Source organism: Glandiceps talaboti, chromosome 4 (assembly GCF_964340395.1).
Source record: "Glandiceps talaboti chromosome 4, keGlaTala1.1, whole genome shotgun sequence".
NCBI classification, from domain to species: Eukaryota; Metazoa; Hemichordata; class Enteropneusta; family Spengelidae; genus Glandiceps; species Glandiceps talaboti.
This window is the reverse complement of record NC_135552.1, coordinates 28349401-28373210: the sequence shown is the minus strand read 5'-3', so window position 1 is coordinate 28373210 and position 23810 is coordinate 28349401. Positions and strand designations below refer to the sequence as shown.

General features: G+C 38.1%; 2 protein-coding genes across 2 annotated transcripts; both read left to right on the top strand.

Moving 5' to 3' along the window:
• The first annotated feature begins 250 nt into the window (after window positions 1-250).
• LOC144433907 (betaine--homocysteine S-methyltransferase 1-like) lies at window positions 251-6339 on the top strand. The gene is made up of 9 exons (XM_078122309.1): window positions 251-439; window positions 2378-2522; window positions 3016-3149; window positions 3364-3555; window positions 3764-3911; window positions 4324-4512; window positions 4746-4876; window positions 5619-5716; window positions 5997-6339. Exons 1-9 carry the CDS (start codon window positions 338-340, stop codon window positions 6079-6081), a joined length of 1224 nt encoding a protein of 407 aa, XP_077978435.1. The 5' UTR covers window positions 251-337; the 3' UTR covers window positions 6082-6339.
• Window positions 6340-11024: 4685 nt separating this feature from the next.
• LOC144433888 (betaine--homocysteine S-methyltransferase 1-like) lies at window positions 11025-23441 on the top strand. Its single transcript, XM_078122281.1, has 9 exons — window positions 11025-11175; window positions 12983-13127; window positions 13336-13469; window positions 13764-13955; window positions 18714-18861; window positions 19937-20125; window positions 20790-20920; window positions 22248-22345; window positions 22658-23441. Exons 1-9 carry the CDS (start codon window positions 11170-11172, stop codon window positions 22746-22748), a joined length of 1134 nt encoding a protein of 377 aa, XP_077978407.1. The 5' UTR covers window positions 11025-11169; the 3' UTR covers window positions 22749-23441.
• The last annotated feature ends 369 nt before the right edge of the window (window positions 23442-23810 follow it).

Genomic DNA, 23810 nt, shown 5'->3' with positions numbered 1-23810 from the left:
CGTATTCGAGTCAAATGGTATATAAATATACAGGGTCCAAAATGACATGTGAGGGGGGGGGGGAGAGTAAGATTTTTGGTCGAAATATATATATATACCTAAAATGGGGTGTATAAATTTTCGGAGTCTCTCGTGACCGGCGCCTGTCAGCAGACTCAGCCATAATTTATTTTTTGTACAGGCTAGCTGTACACCCCTACGGAAACTAGGCACCTCCTGATATAATCCCCACTGCACATGTACTGTACATTTACTGATTGACTAAAGAGACAACGCTATGCACTTCTAGACGACCATTCAGAGAACTCGACTTTTGTCACTTTAAAACATTTGCAAAATGATCTTGACGACAACCTCGCGTCTCCTTGTGCAATATTGTGGACAGGGCGCCCGGAGGTGTCACAGAACCTTTAAGTGGCAGGCAGGGCCAATATCACAGGTAAGAACGTTCTTCTGCAAATGTCCAAGCTAAGATGATTAACATATTCCATAAACAGACAATGTTTAAGTAGGTAATAGTATTAGCATTACAATAGTATTGCAGATTGGTGACCGTAGGCACAGACGCCGTAGGTAACTTTTTAGCTGCAATAGAAAACATCTTGGGGCTTGGTGGTTTAGTAAGAGACAACGTTGGCATCCTTATCCATACTAATCCACAAGCGACTTGGTATTGCTGTATAAGCCTGTATCTATTCTATTATTCATACTAAACAGTTTTGTATTATTTTTGAATTGTAATACCATACCACACTCTCTGATAGTGTGAGTTGAGTAATAAAAGAATTGAATTGCGTGTGGATTAGTGACATAGCAGAAATAACGATGATTGAATGAGAGATAAGGCTAGGCTTATCATGGGTTATGTGGAAACAAACACATATATTGTTTGATGTACAACCTCCGTAGATCACGAAATGGTTGATCGAATGAGGCGTTTCTGTAATGGACGATGATGATGATACATATATTGGGAGTCATTCAAACAAACTGACCCGTAGAGTGTCTGCAGGCACAATCCAATCCAGATGAGATAGTAAATGATTGTTTACTTCTAGCATTATTTTATCAAAGTCTAAAAGTCTGTGAGTGTAGTTTAGTCATATGATATCAGTGTCCACATTCATTCACACTTTATCCTACATAACCACGCCATGATGACTTGTGACTTTTTTGACCTCAGCCTCATGACCCTACAGTCTACTGGAAATGACCCTTTTGATTATCTTCATTCATGACTTCAGTTTTGCAAACTACCTACTCCAACCCCTCCCACTCTTCAGTTCTGCAAACTACGTACTCCACCCCTCCCACCTATCACTGAGTAACCACTGACAAACAGTCGATTACATTATCACGTTTGTCAAGATTACTACCGATATTGAGGCTACCATCCATCACGTATCTCAGACAAGCAAGTGTGTTACTCTGTGCACATACTCATCAATTCATTGGTAGGCACCATTTAAAGGCGAGTGAAGATGCCTTGGTGTTTCGATCATTCATAACACATGATGGGTGAATGGTTAGCGTGACCGGTTTGGAATGTACAGGTTGCAGGTTCGAGCCCCGTCGCTGCCTGCTGTTTGTTTCTGAGTGGCTAAAGTCCTTGGGCAAGATTTGAACCACGACTGTGCCTCAGTCAACCCAGCTGTATAACTGGGGACCTGGTAGGATGTAGGTTGCAATGTAAAGGCGCTTAAATGGCTATAATGGACTGTATGCTCCCCGGGGAGTTGAGGAAGACTAAATAGCCGTTGTGCCGTTCTGATCCGAGCCAGGGGTAATAATTGTAAAGAGCTTTGAGCACAGAGTGGGAAAGCAACATATTATTATTATTATTATTATTATTGTTATTATTATTATTAGCTCTGGCTTCGCGAAAACACGGAACGTCGCAGTCACACTTCAACGATGTCGATGTACAAGGATATTCGAGTACGGTTATAGATGATATCGTTACATACAAAATAACTCGTTTAGCTTTAATTTTAGTAATGCGAAGCTCCGAGGACTGTGAGAGAGTCTGAGGACATGATGGTTTTACATCCATACACACAACTTCAATGATAGAGGTGCCACGCACAGTACTACGGCAACTGAGGAAGCTCATGATATCACAATTCAATTTTGATTTTAAAAAAGATTTTAAAAAATGAAAAAAGAAGTTAACGTGTTGATTTGCATTTTTTTCAGTAGAAGCCTGTTTCTACTACACGTACCGCATTGTAACTTTTCAATATGATTTGGTAAAGGATGCTGCTGTATGTGTTGTGTATCTAGTATTGGTAGGCTATCTTAAAGGTTGTGTTGAAAACATGTCCCATGCTTATGAGTGAAACGCCAAGGCATTTTTATTTCTTTTTTATTTCTGCAGGCTAAGAAAGATGGTTTGCTTGAAAGACTGGCATCAGGGCGCCCAATCATCGGTGATGGAAGTTTTGTATTTACACTAGAGAAAAGGGGTTACGTTAAAGCGGGTCCCTGGACGTCAGAAGCTGCAGTGCAACACCCTGATGCAGGTTAGTAGCAAAGGGCCAAAGTCTCAGTGCAACTCTATGCTGTGGTCGGAAACCGGGTATTTTTGTTTCAAATTTGTTTTCAAAATGTGCAAAAGGTTTGTTATTGAACGGACAATAACAAAGATTTTACACATTTTTTAATCTTTTACAATTTATTGACTTACAAACAAGGACTTGGCATATGTTGTTTCACATTGAATTTTCAAGTAGGAAGCCATGATAAAATTGTTTTATGAATTTAAAAAATCACAAATAAATACCCTAATCCTCATATCCATATGGTTGAATTATGTCTAACTTTATAACTTACTTGTTTTGATACGGTATCCATATTTGATATGATTTTCACAGTTATGCGATATATATAAATGAAGGTGACATTATGAAAGTGTAGTCTAGCGAGAAAATGATTGAAAAATCGTATACTCTCAAACTATATTAAACCTTTAAATTTCCTCTAATTTCAAAAATTTTACTCACTTGAAATTTTCAGTTCGGCAGTTGAGTCGTGAGTACTTACGAGCTGGTGCCGACGTCATTCAAGCGTTCACATTTTACTCTACTGATGACAAATTGCAATATAAAACAGCAGGAAGTGAGAGTATTGCAGAAACGTCAAATATAACGGTAAAGACGGGCTTTGTTTTTAATATATGGAATATAACATGGTATAGTGCTGCCGGAGTGCATGTGTAATATCATTCTTTATTTCGGATTCAGCATTCCAGATTCCGGGGTTTTCATGTTATGAAAAATTACATTTTCAAAAGTTACACAAGCGTTATCCTGCAGATGACGTTGTATAAAGGTATAACTTACATTGTTTCTTATTTTGACACAGAGTGTCCAACTGAACCGTGCTGCATGTGACATCGCAAGAGAAGTAGCGAACGAAGGAAACGCCCTTGTTGTCGGTGGGATATCACCAACACCTAGTTATACCGAAGGCAAAGGAAAGGAGGCCGTACAGAAGGAATTTGAAACTCAGTGTCAAATATTTGTTGAAAAGGATGTGGATTTCCTGTTAGCCGAGGTAACTCTCAATCTCTATTTTAAACAACACCCACCCCACCCCCACCCCCAAAAAAAGGGGGGAGGGGGAAAAACGGAAAAGAAAAACTGTTAACGTCTCTGAAATGGTTGGTGACGTTATATACACGACTATGGCCAGTAAGTAAACTAAGGACGCGTCCTCAATAATCAGTATCCTCACATCCGTCATTTAACATTTGTTCTCGTAGTTTTTCGCTGCAGTGGAGGAACTCGAATGGGGATTGGAGATCTTAAAAAAGACCGGAAAACCTTTGGCTGCTACTATGCGAATCTGTGCTGCCGGTGACTCCAATGGTGTGAGCCCTGGAGAGTGTGCTGTTCGAATGGCAGAAGCAGGTACACGTACTCACTACAGTAGTATAATGCTCCAAATACGCCACGTATATATAAGATATGTTCGTTTAAGTTCCACTTCCTCAAAATAAAATGTTGCCTGAAATGTGATCACATAAACCCAAATCTCTGTTGAGTTTTGTCTGAATATAATTATATAAATCTTCGTGCATTTATACAACTTTAATTGTCAGAATAATCTAGTATGATCTAGTAGCAGTTCTCAATACATTTTGGTTTGGGACTTTATTTCAAAACGAAGAAGTGGATATTATTACTTCCATTTGATAGTATGTGTATTAACAGTACATGTTTTGCCGAATGATTCTGACTTCAAAATAGTAACAAAAAGAAAAAAACGAAAACGAAAAACAACTAAAACATCAAGTACACTCGTCTTCTAACATTTATGCAGGTGCTGATGTGCTTGGTGTTAACTGTCTATATGACCCTGATACAAGTATTCGTACGATGAAGATGATGAAGGAAGCTCTGGATGAAGCGGGTTTGAAACCCTACCTGATGGCTCAACCAGTTGGATTCCACACACAGGAAGTCAATACTCTTAAAATGGGATACATGGCTCTACCAGAGTGGCCGTTAGGTATGTAATTTAGGGTTTTTGCTGGTAGATAGAAACTCAGAAGGTGAACAAGTTAATATTGGTAGCGAAAATAATAACAGAGCGTGAATGAGTATCATGTTATGCATTATATTATAAGTGATTATAATGAAACAAGTAGACCTATATTTTAGCTGATGGACATTTGAAACCCTGATATCTTCAGCAATACATGTTTCTACAGTTATCAATGGTTTATATGTTCTGCTTTTCAGCCATGGAAACCCGCCTAATTAGTCGTGCCGATGCTCACAAATTCGCCCGTGAAGCCTACGACCTAGGGGTACGTTATATCGGTGGATGTTGTGGATTTGAACCATATCACATCAGAGCTTTGGCGGAAGAGGTAAGAATTGATTATTGATGGACGTTGTGTGGAGAATTCACTTTTAAGGTAGCCATATGAAATGGGTATTATTTTAGATTTTATAGAATAGTAAAACATAAGGCTAAGTCCATGTTTGTAAGTCAATAAATTGCAAATTGTTATATTGCATACATTTGTATAAGCTTATAAATTGTGTTAATATGAGTAATCGTTACAGCACCTCCAATCCACACATGCTTCTATGGCGTTCCCATACATTGAAAAGTTGATACATTCGTATACCATTCACGTATCTACCCCTCATATTTATGAGACTATGACCTTTGACTTTGATAAACATTTTAAAGGTGGAAGGCAAGAAAGGGTTACATTCTAATTTTAACTGTACACTTAAGAAAGCCAAATATTATTGCTAATTACATTGAAAACCCTAATCTACAAATATTTACATCCCTGGAAAGTCTAACAAAGCATTTTGTACCAGTCTGGCAATTAGTACATATAGTCTTTGAGAACTAACTGAAGACTGTAAAATCGCAAAATTGAAAAGTAGCGAAAATATCTAGGTTTACAGTATTTTGCTAGCTGTAAGTTTTTAGTGTATAAACCGAATACAGTTTCATTATTCATTGATAAACAAAGTTCAAACTGCCTGAAACAATAATAAAAGACCTACTCACAATAAGTGAAGTCAATTGTATTATGTACAGATGTGCCTCATAGTCATTGACACCCGTGCACTCTTTCATTGTGTTTCCAGCTTGCTGAGGAGAAGGGAGTTCGTCCTGCTGGTCACACTAAGAATGCCCTTTGGGGTGATGCATTGGCAGAAAGTACAGTCAAAGCTGACAAATGGAAGTAAGTTGGCATGAATAAATAAATAAATAAATACATACATACATACATACATACATACATACATACATACATACATACATACATACATACATACATACATACATACATACATACATACATACATACATACAAACACACACACACACACACACACACATACATACATACATACATACATACATACATACATACATACATAAAGTCGAATTTTGAATGATGATATTATCATTGTACAAATACACGTAATAAAACTTTCTGTCTCTGTCTATCTTTTCATCAGGGCAAACAAGCAATATTGGACACGATTGAATCCTGCAACAGGACGAGCTAACGCTCTACAACTCGCAGAGATCGAAGACAAATAACTTTAGACGTTCGTCTTTCCGCCATTGAACTTTGACTGCCTTCCAACATAACAAATTCCTTCAAAATCAAAACTAAATGTGTTGGCAATATATCGTATATACTTTCATTATAGAGAACAACATTCTGAGATGATCGTGAAATAAGGGATAAAGAACGGAAATGATAGCGTCTTAAGATGTTCATTGTCGAAAGCCAGAATATATTTTTTACGACGACGTCGACGACGACGATGATGTAGTAGTATGTTATGGTGTAGTACGAATCTATTTCATTTTGAGACATCTGCTATTTAGGGAGACCGTGAATGAAACAAACTTAAACTCAATTTTCCTTTTCTAAATATTTGTACTAAAAGTGTCAAATACATAATATTATGAATCAAATTGATATCTGATTGCCGTGGTTACTAAACATCATAGTGGTAAATAATAGTAAATTTACTTGTACATGAATCATTTCTGTGTATAAACATTGATAATTTTTTTAATACTTCATCAATCCACACAACAATGTCCTGCCGTGTTCTCTTATGTCTTGTCTTGTCTTGTCTTGTCTTGTCTTGTTATGTCTTGTCTTGTCAAAATTCAGAAAACAATTACATAACCCTTAGCGTTCATATAATTTGTTTCTCTCTCTTGGATTTAGAGTGTCGGATATATATCTTAAATGTTACAACCAATTTCACCGAATCTCGCCAAAAGTGTGCGTCACTGTGACAAATGAATTTTTATCTTGGTTCATACACAGACCCTACGTGTATAGGGTCTATGGTTCATACACGGACCCTACGTGTATAGGGTCTATGGTTCATACACAGACCCTACGTGTATAGGGTCTATGGTTCATACACGGACCCTACGTGTATATGGTCTATGGTTCATACACAGACCCTACGTGTATAGGGTTTCTGGTTCATACATAGACCCTACGTGTGTAGGGTCTATGCTTCATACACGGGCCCTACGTGTATAGGGTCTATGGTTCATACACGGACCCTACGTGTATAGGGTCTCTGGTTCATACACAGACCCTACGTGTATAGGGTCTCTGGTTCATACACAGACCCTACGTGTATAGGGTCTATGGTTCATACACAGACTCTACGTGTATAGGGTCTATGGTTCATACACAGACCCTACGTGTATAGGGTCTATGGTTCATACATAGACCCTACGTGTATAGGGTCTATGGTTCATACACAGACCCTACGAGTATAGGGTCTATGGTTCATACACGGACCCTACGTGTATAGGGTCTATGGTTCATACACGGACCCTACGTGTATAGGGTCTATGGTTCATACACGGACCCTACGTGTATAGGGTCTATGGTTCATACACGGACCCTACGTGTATAGGGTCTATGGTTCATACACGGGCCCTACTTGTATAGGGTCTATGGTTCATACACAGACCCTACGTGTATATGGTCTATGGTTCATACATAGACCCTACGTGTATATGGTCTATGGTTCATACACAGACCCTACGTGTATAGGGTCTATGGTTCATATACAAACCCTACGTGTATAGGGTCTATGGTTCATACACAGACCCTACGTGTATAGGGTCTGTGGTTCATACATAGACCCTACGTGTATATGGTCGATGGTTCATACATAGACCCTACGTGTATATGGTCTATGGTTCATACACAGACCCTACGTGTATAGGGTCTATGGTTCATACACAGACCCTACGTGTATAGGGTCTATGGTTCATACACGGACCCTACGTGTATAGGGTCTATGGTTCATACACGGACCCTACGTGTATAGGGTCTATGGTTCATACACAGACCCTACGTGTATAGGGTCTATGGTTCATACACAGACCCTACGTGTATATGGTCGATGGTTCATACATAGACCCTACGTGTATATGGTCTATGGTTCATACACAGACCCTACGTGTATAGGGTCTGTGGTTCATACACGGGCCCTACGTGTATAGGGTCTATGGTTCATACATAGACCCTACGTGTATAGGGTCTGTGGTTCATACATAGGCCCTACGTGTATAAGGTCTATGGTTCATACATAGGCCCTACGTGTATAGGGTCTATGGTTCATATACAAACCCTACGTGTATATGGTCCATGGTTCATACATAGACCCTACGTGTATAGGGTCTATAGATCATACACGGACCCTATGTGTATAGGGTCTATGGTTCATACACAGACCCTACGAGGCTTCGCCTAACACATCAACAAAATGTTAGCCCTATGTGATCGATGAGGGCGCACAGTACAGGGTTAGGGATACTGGGATACTAGTATGCAAGTACAATTATGCAGTAGATACACACAAAACAACCCAAGTTTTAGCTATTTATGCGAAGCTTCGAGGACTGTGAGAGAGTCTAACATAGACCCTACGTGTATAGGGTTCATGGTTCATACATAGACCCTACGTGTATAGGGTTCATGGTTCATACAACAATGTTAGATAAGGAGAACACTGATCAGACATGTGAACTTGCTACAAATGAAGGCAGAATATAAGTAAATGTGAAATACTGTTTCTATCCGGCCCATTGCAGTAGCACGAGTAGACTATGTAAATTTTAATATATGCATAGACCTGCATTCTCCCAGACTTCAATGACTTGAGTGGTAGAAATGTGTTACAATCACTTGTATTTTGTTTTCATTTGTAAATACGGCTTATGTTGTCGTCATCATATTAATATATTCATGGCTTTATTCATGAATATTGCATGAGCAAAGATAAGAATGTATTTTGTGACACGCAATATTTCGGCGAGGTTGGATGAAATTGATTTGTATACCTAGTTCGTGTATACTTCAAATTTGTTATCACAGTGTCCAAGATAACAGATGGTTTTTAGTTTGTTTAGGGAATATTATGACAACAGATTGCATAATAGTACATCCCTACTGGATGAGATAAGATCAAGTTATGGAGTAGAAATCCTATTCAGCTCAAACTCTGCAATCATTAATTTTCTCGTTTGAAATATGTAAATATTCACTGAACGTTTATCTGAAGGAAAAAAAGCAGTTCAAACTTATGACTATTCATTGTCGGTAATAATTATAATTTATATAGCGCTTTCCCACTCTGTGCTCAAAGCGCTTTACAATATTATTACCCCTGGAACAAATCTATTGCGACACAACGACCCCCTTATAAGCACTTGGGATTAAAGCATTCACACTGCAACCTCTATCCTGCCAGGTCCCCTATAATATACAGCTAGCTGGGTTGAAATTCATATAATATTATGAAGGTGAATAGAGTTTCAACAAGCTGCTCTAGGTAATCGCGGGAAATTTGTAATGTGAAATCATGAAATGACTCTCCAGAACACAACATTTATGAAATACCTTTTAAATTATTACTTAGAATGACGTTCCTCGTTAATTATTATTTTTTATGCAAATTTGTGTGTGGTCTCTTCGGGACGGCAACCATGCATTGCAGGGATTGGGACAGCAACAAACGAAAGAACGAACAAACAAACAAACAAACAAACGAACGAACGAACGAAAACGATATAATGCCTTCTTGTTTTCAATTGTTGACTTAAATTGAAATTCAGAATGGATCGTGTTAATACAGAACTTACTAATCCTAGCCTGTTTATGCCATAGGGGCGTGCAATATTTTATAGATTGTTGTTTTCCAGGTCTACAGACTAAATACTAGTATAACAACCTTTTGACTATATATTCCTACCTCGAGATCAGTGTAAGGAGAAAGGAGTATTCCTACTAGTATAGACTGAGATTGATACATTTGTAGCGGCAGGATTCGTACGATATTTTCCTAAGAAAACGGCAATCTAAGCAATAATACGTGCCCCTGTGGTTTATGCCACAAAATCACTCTGAATCATGACTGACTCCGATATAACACATGTCTTATTAGTCAACAAACGAGTATTACATGTATATTATGAACACTTGTTTTTGTCCCGACTGCATACAACGTACAGCTACAGCAAACAAAATGACCTATTGTCATGTCATTAACCCTTACATTGCCATGACTTTGTGTGATGGATGACCTGCGCTGCGTGTCGCTTTCAGGTTTTAGGGAAGAGTGAAATGAGGAGGCGGAGGGGGGGGGGTTAATTTAGGGAACGCCAGGCGCTAAGAAAAGATGACTATAACCCTTTATCATTCATTTCCTATATATCTATGGTAACTATGACCCTTCATCCTAGTATACGCTAAAGTTGTACAGTCGAGTCGTCAGATGTCAGTGAGTTTTATGACAAAATTTGACGCTCAGCAATCAAACCCCTTTCCAGGTATTTGTTCAAGTATAGACGTTGGATTGGCCATGGAAAGATGAACTCTGTGACAGGTAGGCTTATGGGTCACTCAGTGTTAACACACCCATTATAATGTACAATATCATGAGTGTGGAAAGTAGTTTCTCTTTGTGGAGAGTAAAATGCTTCAAGGCTCAGTCCTCAGTAAAGCACGTAATTTTTATCGAACCGTTGTTTTCAACTAAAGAAAGGGATCCCTCATATCAAATAGGTGGACGTCCACCATAGATCTTAATATAATTTATAATGACAGTTTTGAAGTCCGTTTTATATTCTTTCCATTCATTAAGAACTTCAAATTTTGCCAAGATCGATACGAGAATTACATAGAGTGGCGATAATGTCGGACGATAATGATAGTATTTTGAGGGGTATTCATCGGACACTAGTTACTCGTTGTGTACTTCAGAGAATGGATTAGATTATTGATAATATTGACGTATACATGGAATGATAAAATGCGAAAGAGGTAGAATAACACCAGAAGTGTCGTAGCATTTATATAGGGCCCTAGCAGACGACCTTTCCCTTATTGTGTTAGGGATTCCATTTCCCCTACAAGACCTCAGTATCCCTGATTAAGTTAGGGATTCCATTTCCCCAGCTGTCCTACATAGCATAATCGAGACGCCCATAGCTATTAAAGTCGACCTGGGGCTGACAACTCTCATCGTAGGGCGTGTTTGTATGAAGAGGTCATAGTGATAGTGAACACATGTGTGTCATCAGTCTTCCAACATAAACAGCTCGGTCATTTCGTCTATAGGATAAGCTGCTCTGAAAATGCAGGTGAGTATATACATACAAGTGTAGCTTACGTATGTCGTGTGAGAACCCATCCACGAATATCGATGCAAGTACCACATATACCACGATATAGCGATATCGCCTGTCAAAATTCTGAATTCACACCACTGCCCAGTCTGTTCTACAAATATTTGTACTAGAGTACGCCATTCTAGACTAACACTTACATGGGATCATCAAATTGGAAATGGCAACGTGTTTCTGAAGGCTTTTGAACGGTTTTAACAAATTGAAGTACTTGGCTATTACATATATAGCGATTCTATCATTCTATTGTACTTTTTCGTCTCTTGTGTTATTCGCAAGCATTTTGCTTACGTGCTTGGAATAGGCTCCGCAAGCATTTTGCTTACGTGCTCGGAATAGGCTCGTCAAGTTCCTATACAGTATCGTTACGATTTACACCTCCATTAGAGACCACGTTGGCATCCAGATTAGCAATAGACTTGTAACATAGGTGTTTTGGAAGTAGGTATGTAGGGCAATGTCAGAATCGAATGCCGACTTACTCCGCCGTCTGCAAACAGAACTATATATAACGCAAGGTCGTGGAGGTAGAAAGTGGTCCTCTGACATGGACAATATAGACTGAGAGCACAACTGAAGGTCAGCGATTTTCATTGTATAGTTACTGTATCTTCAAGTTCAGATCTTAGGCAATCGCCAGAATAAGAAGAACATTGTCCAGGCTGGCGATGACATTAAGTTGGCTTTTCTTCTCGTCACTTTGTATGACCATATGGTCTATGGTATAACACAGAGAGTGAAATATAGTGATCATTATATATTCATTCTATGTATAGCTGGATAACGTTAAAGCTTTTTGAACATACTCAGTGTCGCTATTTCTGTCTTTGTCATGATATTTTCGTCTCTGTTTTGTACGTTTAGTATTTTAATTCATATACGACGCGTTACGATTACTACTATCACCATGAAAGAAGACGAGTTAGTATGATGCTTCGGCCCTCGATATCAGTATACGATTATAGTGGCAACGATAAAACGTAGGGAAAAAAAGGCGCGAGCGACTGTCGACAGTCTACATAATATCAGACCATATCATCAAATCGCTGCTGACAACCATATAGTGAATTTTCAGTTGTGATGTGAGGAGAGAAGTGGATCTCACAGGAGAAAAGTGGGAATAGTTGGGTAAGGTAGTAAGGATAATGTTGTAAAAATGGTGACCTAGCTCAGTCCTGACAATGTAAGGAGTGTTCCCATCTAGTGTTTGCAATATTGGCCTTCAGCTCAGCTAATCAGATCCAAACAAACGTACTGACTCATTCAATGCCTTCACACAAATTTACTTTGGTGGCAGTCGTTGGGAAACTTAACCAATGCCTTTCAACGCGATGGTAGTGGTGGTGGGACTAAGTGAACGACTTTGATCCATGATGGCCAAAAGCAAAAGTAGTCTTCCCAAGCATTGACACGCATACGGTTACGTAATCTACTCAGTGAAACACGATTGCATTCAGAAAGTTATTGTTTCTTTGTAAATTCAAATGTTAATTGTTATTACACAAATACATGTTTTACATGTATTACAATTCCTAAGTGTACAAATTGTTTTTTTAAATTAAAGATGAAACGAATTACAGTTGAATGTTCACAGGTAAAGCATTTCGGCTAATGTTCTAATCAAGGATGGCCCAAATACAAACAAGTACAAACATTTGCGTCATTAATTAGTATTTGCAAATATTTTTTTTAAATACTGTCATCGCTGTTTGCTCCTCTCTTCTCTATACTACAGGTGTGCTATATTTGTCATATTTTGTAGGTTAAAAAGGAAGGTCTTTTGGAGCGTCTAGCGTCAGGTCGACCATTGATTGGCGATGGTAGTTTCGTATTTGTTCTTGAGAAAAGGGGTTATGTGAAAGCTGGTCCTTGGACGTCAGAAGCCTCCGTACAACATCCTGATGCAGGTAATGCATATATACACACATACATACATACATATATACACACTGAGACATAACTTAGCTACGTTTGTGGCTTGCAGAGCACTCGGCGAGAAGGGGCTTAATCATCTATATGCAACATGCAGATTGGTATACAGAAACGTGTGATACCTTTGAAAATGTCATCATTTTCAGTATTATTTATGTAAACCCTCTCTTCGATTTTTGACAGTTCGACAGTTGAGTCGTGAGTACCTACGAGCTGGAGCGGACGTCATTCAAGCGTTCACATTTTACTCTACTGATGACAAGTTGAACTACAAAGCCGGAGGTAGTCAGAGTATAACAGAAGCTACAAATATAACGGTAAACAATAAGTGGGAGGTATCTGCTACTGTTTATCTCGCTAAAATTGCCATCAAGTACTTTTTAATACTTTCCGCCATATCAAAGTGGCACCATAGCTTAACGCTCTCTGTTACATGTGATTTGTGTGTGTGTGTGTGTGTGTGTGTGTGTGTGTGTGTGAGAGAGAGAGAGAGAGAGAGAGAGAGAGAGAGAGAGAGCGTGCGTGTCTGTGTATCTGTGTCTCATAAGAATGTGTTTGTTTCGATGTGCATACCCATGGGTCTGTATTGTCAACGAATTTTTTATACACAGAGTGACCAACTAAATCGTGCTGGTTGTGACATCGCAAAAGAAGTTGCCAACGAAAGTAACGCCTTGGTCGTCGGTGGGATATCACCAACACCTAGTTATACCGATGGCAAAGGAAAGGAGGCCGTACAGAAGGAATTTGAAACTCAGTGTAAAGTGTTTGTTGAAAAGGACGTGGATTTCCTATTAGCGGAGGTAAATATTAAAATTATTTGTCAGTATGCGCTTTGTTGTCCACAACAGATGCATGGTATCTTCCATCAACCCAACTCTTCTCTCAAAATTTGGGTCGCATAATTTTGAAAACATATTTCATTCATAGTGTGGGGGCATATGGCAGATTTTTGGGTTTCGTGTGAAATTCATGTTAATTTTTGCCAACATATCTCATTGTGTTCCCCATCATCTGAGCAATTAAAAAAATATATGTTGGCAATTTTTATTTCAATAATAAGGGTAATTTTTGCAGCAGTTTCATAAATGATGTAAGATCATGATTTTTCTGTATATTGATGGCAAATTAAAATATGTGAACTGTACGATTGCTTTATATCTGTATACATGTACTTATGGGCATCCTGTAGACTATAAACTTGTAGACAGTTGTATAATTTTGCATTTTAAACACAAAATGATAAATTCTGGCTTCTTTATTTGCATATCATTTGCATATTATGTACGATGCTTCCAGTTTATTTGATTTCCTGTATTGTTTGATGTTGGTGATTGCTATTCTTTCAAAAATGTACGCCAACCATGAATTATTTCAGTTACTATGATATGAATACTCTGGTTGGTTTTTATCTTTTAAAGCACTAGTAAGTCCACACCTTGACTATGCTTCCCCAGTGTTTTCCCCACATATATACGAGTAGGGATATTGCATTTTTTGAAACAGTGCAGCGTCGGTTCACCATGATGATTCCGCAGCTTGGTGGCTTGAATTATGAGGACAGTTACGCATACAGTATTGAAACAGACAACTTTAGATGAATTAGAGCTGATTTGCTTGAAGTGTATAAACTTTTCCATTTACATATTCTCCTTGATCCAGTTGTATTTTTCAAAGTATCTACTTCGACAACCAGGGGATATAGATTGAAATGATTTAAAGACAGATCCGGATTGGATATACCAAAATATTTTTTCAGTCGACATGTTGTAAACATTTGGAACAGTTTACCAGAAAGGGTTATTGTTATTACTACACCAATTAAATCATCGTAATTACTTAGTAATTCTTTTAATCCAGATTGGATATACGTAAATATTTTTCCAGTCAATATGTCGTAGACATTTGGAACAGTTTACCAGAAAGGGTTATTGTGACTACATCAATTAATCATTTTATAGTGTGTATTGATAACACCTCAGAACAGTAAGGGATCTATAAAAGCATCAATGGCTTCCTTCCCCATGTACATTTATGGGTACATGCATCGTAAAAAAATAAAGGCATTCATTTACTGCATAGAACGACCCTTGCCAAATGATATGTCCTTTTGACCAATTTCGGCGTATTGGTGTGACTTGTTATCAAGTGTATACACATACATTAAAAATATTCCTTTTCAGATATGGCATCTGGTTTTAATACGTATCTACACATGTAGTATTGAATCCTGTCCAGGTACATTCTACACAGGATAGAGTCCAAGTTTAGGTCTACACAAAATTTGAAATTTTACCTCTCAATATTAATATACAAGTTACATAAATTGGACCTCTTGCAAATATTAGATACAAAAGAAACATCACTCAGTAAAACACCTTTAGAAACCTTCAGAATGTTTTACCCCCACTTTGGACCAATTGAGATACTTTCTAGAGCAATGGAAAAAGTCAATATGGCAGCTACTTTAGAACGTTTTTAGCACAACTGAACTGAGGTTCAGTAGTGCTATAGGGATCGCCCGGCGTCTGTCTGTCTGTGTGTGTGTGTGTGTGTGTGTGTGTGTGTGTGTGTGTGTGTGTGTGTGTGTGTGTGTGTGTGTGTGTGTGTGTGTGTGTAAACAACTTAAACTCAAAAACTGCTGAACCGATTGCCATGATATTTGGTGGGTCCATTACCCTGGGTGTCTAGTTGGGAAATTGTTCAAATCAAAATGATCGCATCACAGATGTGTGATTTGGGTAAAAAAATGTGATTTTTGGTCAAAAAACTTAAACTCAGAAACTACTGGGCAGATTGGTGCGAAATTTGGTGGGAACATTCTTAAGGGGATGTAAAGTAAGATTTGTCCATGACGGGAGGATTCCATCAGTGATATGCAAATTAGGGCTAAAAATGTGTCTTTTTGGTTAAAAATCTATAATTCCAAAACTACTGAGCAGATTGGGCTGAAATTTAATGGGAATGTATCTAGGGATGTATGGACAAAGAAATATTAAGCATACCATGATTCCATGAGTGATATGCAAATTAGGTGTAAAAATGTTCATTTTTGGTCAAAAACTTATATCTCAAAAAGTACTTGGTCACCGAGTCTGAAACTTGGTGAGATGTTTCTGCATGTTATTCTTCAAAACATTTTGACAAAATTGGCCCTAGCAACCATGACCACGCCCTTAGCAACAACCAAATGGCAGTATATTTTGGTCAAATAACAACATCATATGGTAGGCAAATGAATAAACATTCAAAAAATGTATGTAAATACCGTAGTAACCATGATCACGCCCATAGCAACAGCCAAACGGTCGTGTATTTCACAAAGATAACAACAGGGATTAATAGACAATTGAATAAACGTTCAAAAAATGTATGTAAATTTGCCTAGCAACAAGACCACGCCCATAGCAACAGCCAAATAATCATGTATATTGCAAAGATAACAACAGGAATAGAAAGACAAATGAATAAACTTATGCAAATGTGCCTAGCAACAAGACCACGCCCATAGCAACAGTCAAATGATCACATATATTGCAAAGATAACAAAGGGGATTAATAGACAATTGAATAAACATTCAAAAAAATGTATGTAAATATGCCTAGCAACAAGACCACGCCCATAGCAACAGCCAAATAATCACATATATTGCAAAGATAACAACAGGAACAGAAGACAAATGAATAAACATTCAAAAAATGTATGCAAGTGTGCCTAGCAACAAGACCACGCCCATAGCAACAGCCAAATGATCACATATATTGCAAAGATAACAAAGGGGATTAATAGACAATTGAATAAACATTCAAAAAATGTATGTAAATATGCCTAGCAACAAGACCACATTCATAGCAACAGCCAAATGATAGCATATATCGTAAAGATAGCAACATGGTTGGATAGGCAACTGGATAGTCATTCACCAAATGAACACTTATTGTTCGCATGTTAGCATTTTTAAAAACTGTACAGTTGTGCTACAACTACATTGGCGGTATTTTTGTTATTTGTTCTGTATGCAGTTCTTCCTCTACGTTCTGTAGAAATATCATATTAAAAAGTAAATGAATCGTTGTTAAAGGCATTTCATGAGTGCTTATTAATTTCCCACTTTGCAATGTGTCAAAATGAGATAGACTTAGTCATCAAGTTGGCATGTGACTACTTATTCCAAGCAATGAAAGTTATTTGTGTATGAGACGTTTACGTTGAGGATTTGAATGTCAGATTTTCTTTGAGTACTAAAACACGTGGAATGATAGCTAACAATGCAATAAAATTTGATTCAAGATACTATTTTCTGGTGGGTTGGGGTTGGGTGGTACATTAGAATCTGTCTCTGCTGTTACTTTCAACCTTTATTCATGACTGACCAAGAGGAAGTTCGTTGCGTAATCGAATGTAAGAGTGCCTTCACGCTGAATAACTAAACTAAATATGCATATATTCATATTGTTCCTTTGAAATATTATAAAAGATATTCTTCAGATACTGAATTTATCATCTTTATTTTATACTACATTGTCCTTGATCATGTTTTATTTTAGAATTTCGATGAAATAACGTAATCAAATGTAACAGCGGAGAACACGTCTATTCATGTTGTTCCTTTGAATTGACATGTAACGCCACCCAAATAGCTATACTAGTAGAAACGTAGACAATGCATACGACATAATGGCGCGAGTAGTTTTGAATAAAAATAATTGGGTCTATTCACTCGAATACATAACGTTGTATAGTAACCATTCAATTGATGCTATGCTATTGATCAACAATGTGTTTATATCAGATGTAAACTGAATGCCTTCAATAAAGGCAAAACTTTAGATTGCTGTTCCTTCACGCCTTGTCGAAAGAAAAATTCTGCGGTACCAGACATGATATTGCATATCCATTAGTTGCTACATCAATAAATAAAACGTAGCTTTGGAACTCATTTTTCATATCCTCTTCTGTAAAAGTTGAGTTTGTTGTATTTTCAACCCACTATAACTTTCACTAGAGTTTAGTTCACTATACGAAATGTGATATTTGACCATGTCTTTCCACCGGGGTAAATCTTTAGCAGAGGATGTGTAAATGTGCTGAATATGAGACGAAGTGACACCTTTGACTTAATTCACCTCCGGTGACCTCTCCCCTGGGGCTGTGAAGTCAAAAGTATTACTTTATCTCGTACTACCCCTTGACAGAGATGGTAGTTAGGTGGGTCACAGGTAGGGTAAAGGTTGGGTAAAGGTGGGTAAATTTGACTAACCAAAAATGTTGTTATCTTTACAAAATATACAGGCATTGTTGGCTGTTGCTAAGGCCATATCAATGGAAGTTGACTATAATCACGGATTCATGGGTTTTCAATGCCTAACCAATGGTTAAGAATAGGGTCTTGGGGCCAAATTTTATTTTAGCCCCCTCAGACTAATTTTGAAGATAAAAACTGCCAACATGTCTTTTTTTATATGTGGTCCTATAATGAACGTAACCATATATGTTTCATAAAATTAACATGCATCTCACACGAAAACTCATGCCCCTGCACTATCACTTCAATCTATAGTTTTTCGCTTCCATTGAGGAACTTGAATGGGGACTGGAAGTGCTGAAGAAAACAGGGAAACCGTTGGCGGCAACAATGAGAATATGTCCTGCAGGCGACTCGAACGACGTCAGTCCTGGAGAGTGTGCAGTCCGAATGGCAAAAGCAGGTCAGTGGTTGTTAGGTAGCATGACTTTGAAATTATGTATGTATGTATGTTTTGTATGTGCTTATAATCTCACCGTGAAACCAGGCATCTTCATATGGTGGAAATATTCCAATATCTTAAATTTGCCCTGTCATATTTTTTCTTATGTTTGAATGCCTGTAGAACCTCCAATGTACCCGACTTTTCTGTACACTCTGACCGTACACACTGGGGTTTACAACAAATGACACTGTTACAAGCAGTCTCTGATGGCACCGTTGAAATGTAAACGCCTTGTTGTTTGCAAACGGAGATTAGAGCGCCGCCAACGAGAAGATCATACAGGTCGCCTAAAGGTGATCGACTGTCTCGCCAGTCCGCACCGGAGGATCGCTAAAAGGGCTGTTTTGTATGTACCGATATCTACCGACAACATAGGGCTATAATCACTTGTTGACGTGTTATACTGCGATGTTCCGTGTGATTGCGATGCTCGGGGCATCTCAGTAACACGGTTACGAATGATTAGCCCTATTATATGTAGTCAATGAGGGCATGACAGTACAAGGATATGTGAGTACAGTAATTATGCGGAAGATATCGGTACATACAAAACAGCCCTTTCAGCGCTAGCGATGCTCCTGAGAACTGGTGAGATAGTCAAGGGTTACCTGCCATTTTTATATACTTCCAAAATCATAAACTCACTGATTTAAAATACACCAAGATCGGAATGATATCGATGGTTATGAATGAGAAATATGCGTTGTTGTTGCTGTTGCTGCTGTTGCTGCTGCTGCTGTTTTTTTATCTCAACAATATTCTTGCCAATGACATCATGTTGAACCACATAACAAAGTCTCTGGGCTATGTACTCACAAATAAAGGAAAAGAATTATCATTGTTCGAAAACGGCATTCGATATCCATAAGTTGTCTTGGTAACTACATTTACTATTATAAGATAATAACTGTGCCAAAACGTCATTAACGTGAGAAAGGTGTGTTCCGCCTACTCCAATACAAGTGTTGATGTGCCCCATGTTAACGATAAACAACTAAAATACCAAGACACTTGTCTTCTAACATTTATACAGGTGCTGATGTGCTTGGTGTTAACTGTCTATATGATCCTGATACAAGTATTCGTACGATGAAGATGATGAAGGAAGCTCTGGATGAAGCGGGTTTGAAACCCTACCTGATGGCTCAACCAGTTGGATTCCATACACAAGAAGTCAATAATAATAAGTTCGGGTATATGCATTTACCAGAGTGGCCCCTTGGTGAGTAATTTGTTCGAATCAGTGCCTGTACATGGGGGGGGGGGGGGGGGTTGTCATGGCAAGCTTACGAGATGTGGCAAAGAATATACAACGCATAAATCTCAGCTGCGAATATTACACCCATCGACAGACAAGCATTAACAATTAGAACTTGTTAGTCAGGAAAGTAAACAAATGAATTGGATTGATAACACATGGCACATCATACTGGAAGTATGGAGATTTAGATTTAATGGGTTGATAACACATGGCACATCATACTGGAAGTATGGAGATTTAGATTTAATGGGTTGATAACACATGGCACATCATACTGGAAGTATGGAGATTTAAATTTAATGGGTTGATAACACATGGCACATCATACTGGAAGTATGGAGATTTAGATTTAATGGGTTGATAAGAGGAGCTTTATGGCCTCTAGATCTTAACATTTACATGAAATGCCAGGGGAACCTGAAATTTGTATGTGAATGTGAGCTATTACTATAGAGGCCATAAAACTACTTTTATCAAATCAGACATATCTCTATACTAAAAACATGCTGTGTGTTTGTTTACTTTCCATGTCTGTAATAAGTTCTGTTTGTTAATGTTTGTCTGTCATTGGTTGTAGTACTGCACTGTATATTGACCATAGTTTGTATTATTGTTCAATTGGCAGCCATGGAAACACGTTTGATAAGCCGAGCCGATGCTCATAAATTTGCCCGTGAAGCCTATGATTTAGGAATACATTACATTGGAGGGTGTTGTGGCTTTGAACCCTATCATATTCGAGCTATAGCTGAAGAGGTAAGAATTACATATTTGCCATATATTCTCAGATTCTCATAATTGGGACTACACACCGGGGGCTACACTCTCTAATTAAATCCATAGACTTAAGAACTTACTGCAATTTGTAGTTACATTTAAACTACATGACTTAATGGACAGTTGTGCTATATACATTGTAAAGTGTCCATCTGTCTGTTTGTCTTGCTGTCCGTCTGCCTGTCTGTCTGTCTGTCTGTCTGTCTGTCTGTCTGTCTGTCTGTCTGTCTGTCTGAGCGCTACTGTGCGACTTTAAATTGAAAATTCTTTGGACGTGTTGCAGGGATGTTACTTAGTTAGTCACGATGCGACATTGCAAAACAAAAATGACCCCACTCTATGATTTGATTTTCGAATCTATATAGGAGACTCTATTAATTAAATAAATTATTGGGGATGGATCAGGAGTATTGGTTTTCTATGTCGGTGTTGTTGCAGCGAATTGTCTTGGATGCCCAATCGCCATATTGGGTCGAACTATTTCATCTTTGGTTCGTACAAGTGAGACGCATTTACCTAAAATCATAAACCCTTAACATGTATCAAGGAAAGCTATGTTATGGTGACTATTGTGATAACAGTCCAGAGATGGCAAATGATAATAGACAGGCTGACTTTTCTGATATGACCAAGAAAGACCCGAACATGAGGCTATTTCATCCATACACCTGCTTATGTCTAGTTATTCAACATAAACCCCCTTACCAATATCCAATATGACCCCTTACCTTCAAAGGTTATATCCAATATGACCCCCTTACCTTCAAAAGTTATATCCAATATGACCCCCTTACCTTCAAAAGTTATATCCAATATGACCCCCTTACCTTCAAAAGTTATATCCAATATGACCCCCTTACCGTCAAAAGTTATATCCAATATGACCCCCCCCCTTACCATCAAAAGTTATATCCAATATGACCCCCCCCCTTACCTTCAAAAGTTACATCCAATATGACCCCCCCCCGTTACCTTCAAAAGTTATATCCAACATACCTCCTTACCTTCAAAAGTTATATCCAATATGACCCCCTTACCGTCAAAAGTTATATCCAATATGACCCCCCCCCCGTTACCTTCAAAAGTTATATCCAATATGACCCCCCCCCCCCTTACCTTCAAAAGTTATATCCAATATGACCCCCCCCCCCCCGTTACCTTCAAAAGTTATATCCAATATACCCCCGCCCCACCTTACCTTCATAAGTTATATCCGATATGACACCACAGCACCATAAAAACACAATCCCAGTCAATTAAGTGTCTCTGTCGCTCATTTACTGTCATGGCCAACTATTTTTTCTAGCTTGCTGAAGAAAAAGGAGCTCGTCCTCCTGGTCATGATAAGAACAGCCTATGGGGTGATTCCTTGGGTGAGAGTACAGTCATTGCTTCAAATTCCAAGTAAGTTGGCTTTACTCCAATTACTTATATGTGTAAAATACTGGTACTTTATGTACCGTAAACATATATCATGACGGGAGAATATGCCTGTAAATTACACACTCTAAGATACGGTGTGTTGTTCAGCCCAATCAGTTTTTCAAAAGTGCTGGCAGATGGAGAAGCACAATGCAGACATCGTATCCCACTGGCTAGCTTTTATCTTGCATTGTCGAGAAGACGTCAAAGTTATTCCAATTTCAGTTTTCGGCTTAAGAAAGTGATTCATCAAATGGTTTGTTCACTATATAGCATTCTTTCTCTCTATCCTAGGAACAGTAAAGAATATTGGGCAACGCTAAAGCCAGCCACCGGACGATCTCACACGTTAAATCTCGCCAATATTGAAATTACCGACAGTTAGACAGCATACATATACATCGTGTACGTATCCGACTTTGCCCTCAATATTGGTTGGCCGATGCGGGAGGGTATCCAACATGGCATACCTTACAAACTAATCGACTATGCAAAGGAAGAGGTCTAACAATGCTTTATTTCTCTCTTCATTTATTGGTATTGTTCACTTTTTTGACCTCTGAAATTGTTTCTCCAAAAAGTTGCGCATTCCTAAGTTACAGAACCTCGAAATTTCGAAAATCCATCAAATGCTAGCTTTCAAAAGTTGACAGAACTTACTTTATCTGTTTGTGGCTAAGATTATGATACACCAAGCTTGTAGCAGTTATCCTTCACAATGATAGTGAACTCTGTAATAAAATGTACATCCTTGAATTTGCATACATAATTATGTAGCATATTATGGTGACATTTAAATATGAATATTTTATAATAATATAATCAATATTCTTTCCAGCTGCATTGAGAAGATATAACTTATTCGTGTTTTTTTAAACTGTTACATCTATAATATTTATATATAAAATGTCACACTTTTCTCGGTGAGACTTTTTTATGTTCATCGCTGTTTTAAAGTGTTAATATTGTAGTCTCACTACCTATGGAAACTAGAGAAGGCATTGTAATGTTTAATTTCAGTGCGTACCCATTTTATTTGGAATTATATCGTATTTCTTTTGATATAATTTGTGTTTGTGAATTTTTTTAACTGTGGATGTAGATAATTGCTACTACTGTAGATAATAAACGACTGCCTTCTGTTCGACAGATTCTGAATTTACCGCGTGTAGTTTACTGAGTGATAATGTGGGAAGTTCCTGCTAGTCAGTATATATCATGGATGTATTACCGTCGTATAATAATACATCCATACTTCAACACTCCAACTTGCTTTGTTCATGAACTACACCTTGCATTATGTTCGAGGTGTCGTCCATTTTAAGCATTTGACACATCCGTCGTTGTTGCCAATGAACAGTAACGTACGTAAAACAAGGATCTCAACCTACAAGGTCCTCTTCGAAACTTTCATCGTAACTATTTACCTTTTCTCAAAATGTTTTTT

Excerpts from the sequence above, each read along its gene's own strand:
- LOC144433888 (XM_078122281.1), top strand. Across the intron at positions 13,470-13,763 it reads CAGAAGCTACAAATATAACG|AGTGACCAACTAAATCGTGC; the intron begins GTAAACAATAAG and ends TTTTATACACAG. Across the intron at positions 18,862-19,936 it reads AGTCCGAATGGCAAAAGCAG|GTGCTGATGTGCTTGGTGTT; the intron begins GTCAGTGGTTGT and ends ACATTTATACAG.
- LOC144433907 (XM_078122309.1), top strand. The coding sequence starts at position 338 with ATGATCTTGACGACAACCTCGCGTCTCCTTGTGCAATATTGTGGACAG. Across the intron at positions 440-2,377 it reads AGGCAGGGCCAATATCACAG|GCTAAGAAAGATGGTTTGCT; the intron begins GTAAGAACGTTC and ends TTATTTCTGCAG. Across the intron at positions 2,523-3,015 it reads AGTGCAACACCCTGATGCAG|TTCGGCAGTTGAGTCGTGAG; the intron begins GTTAGTAGCAAA and ends TGAAATTTTCAG.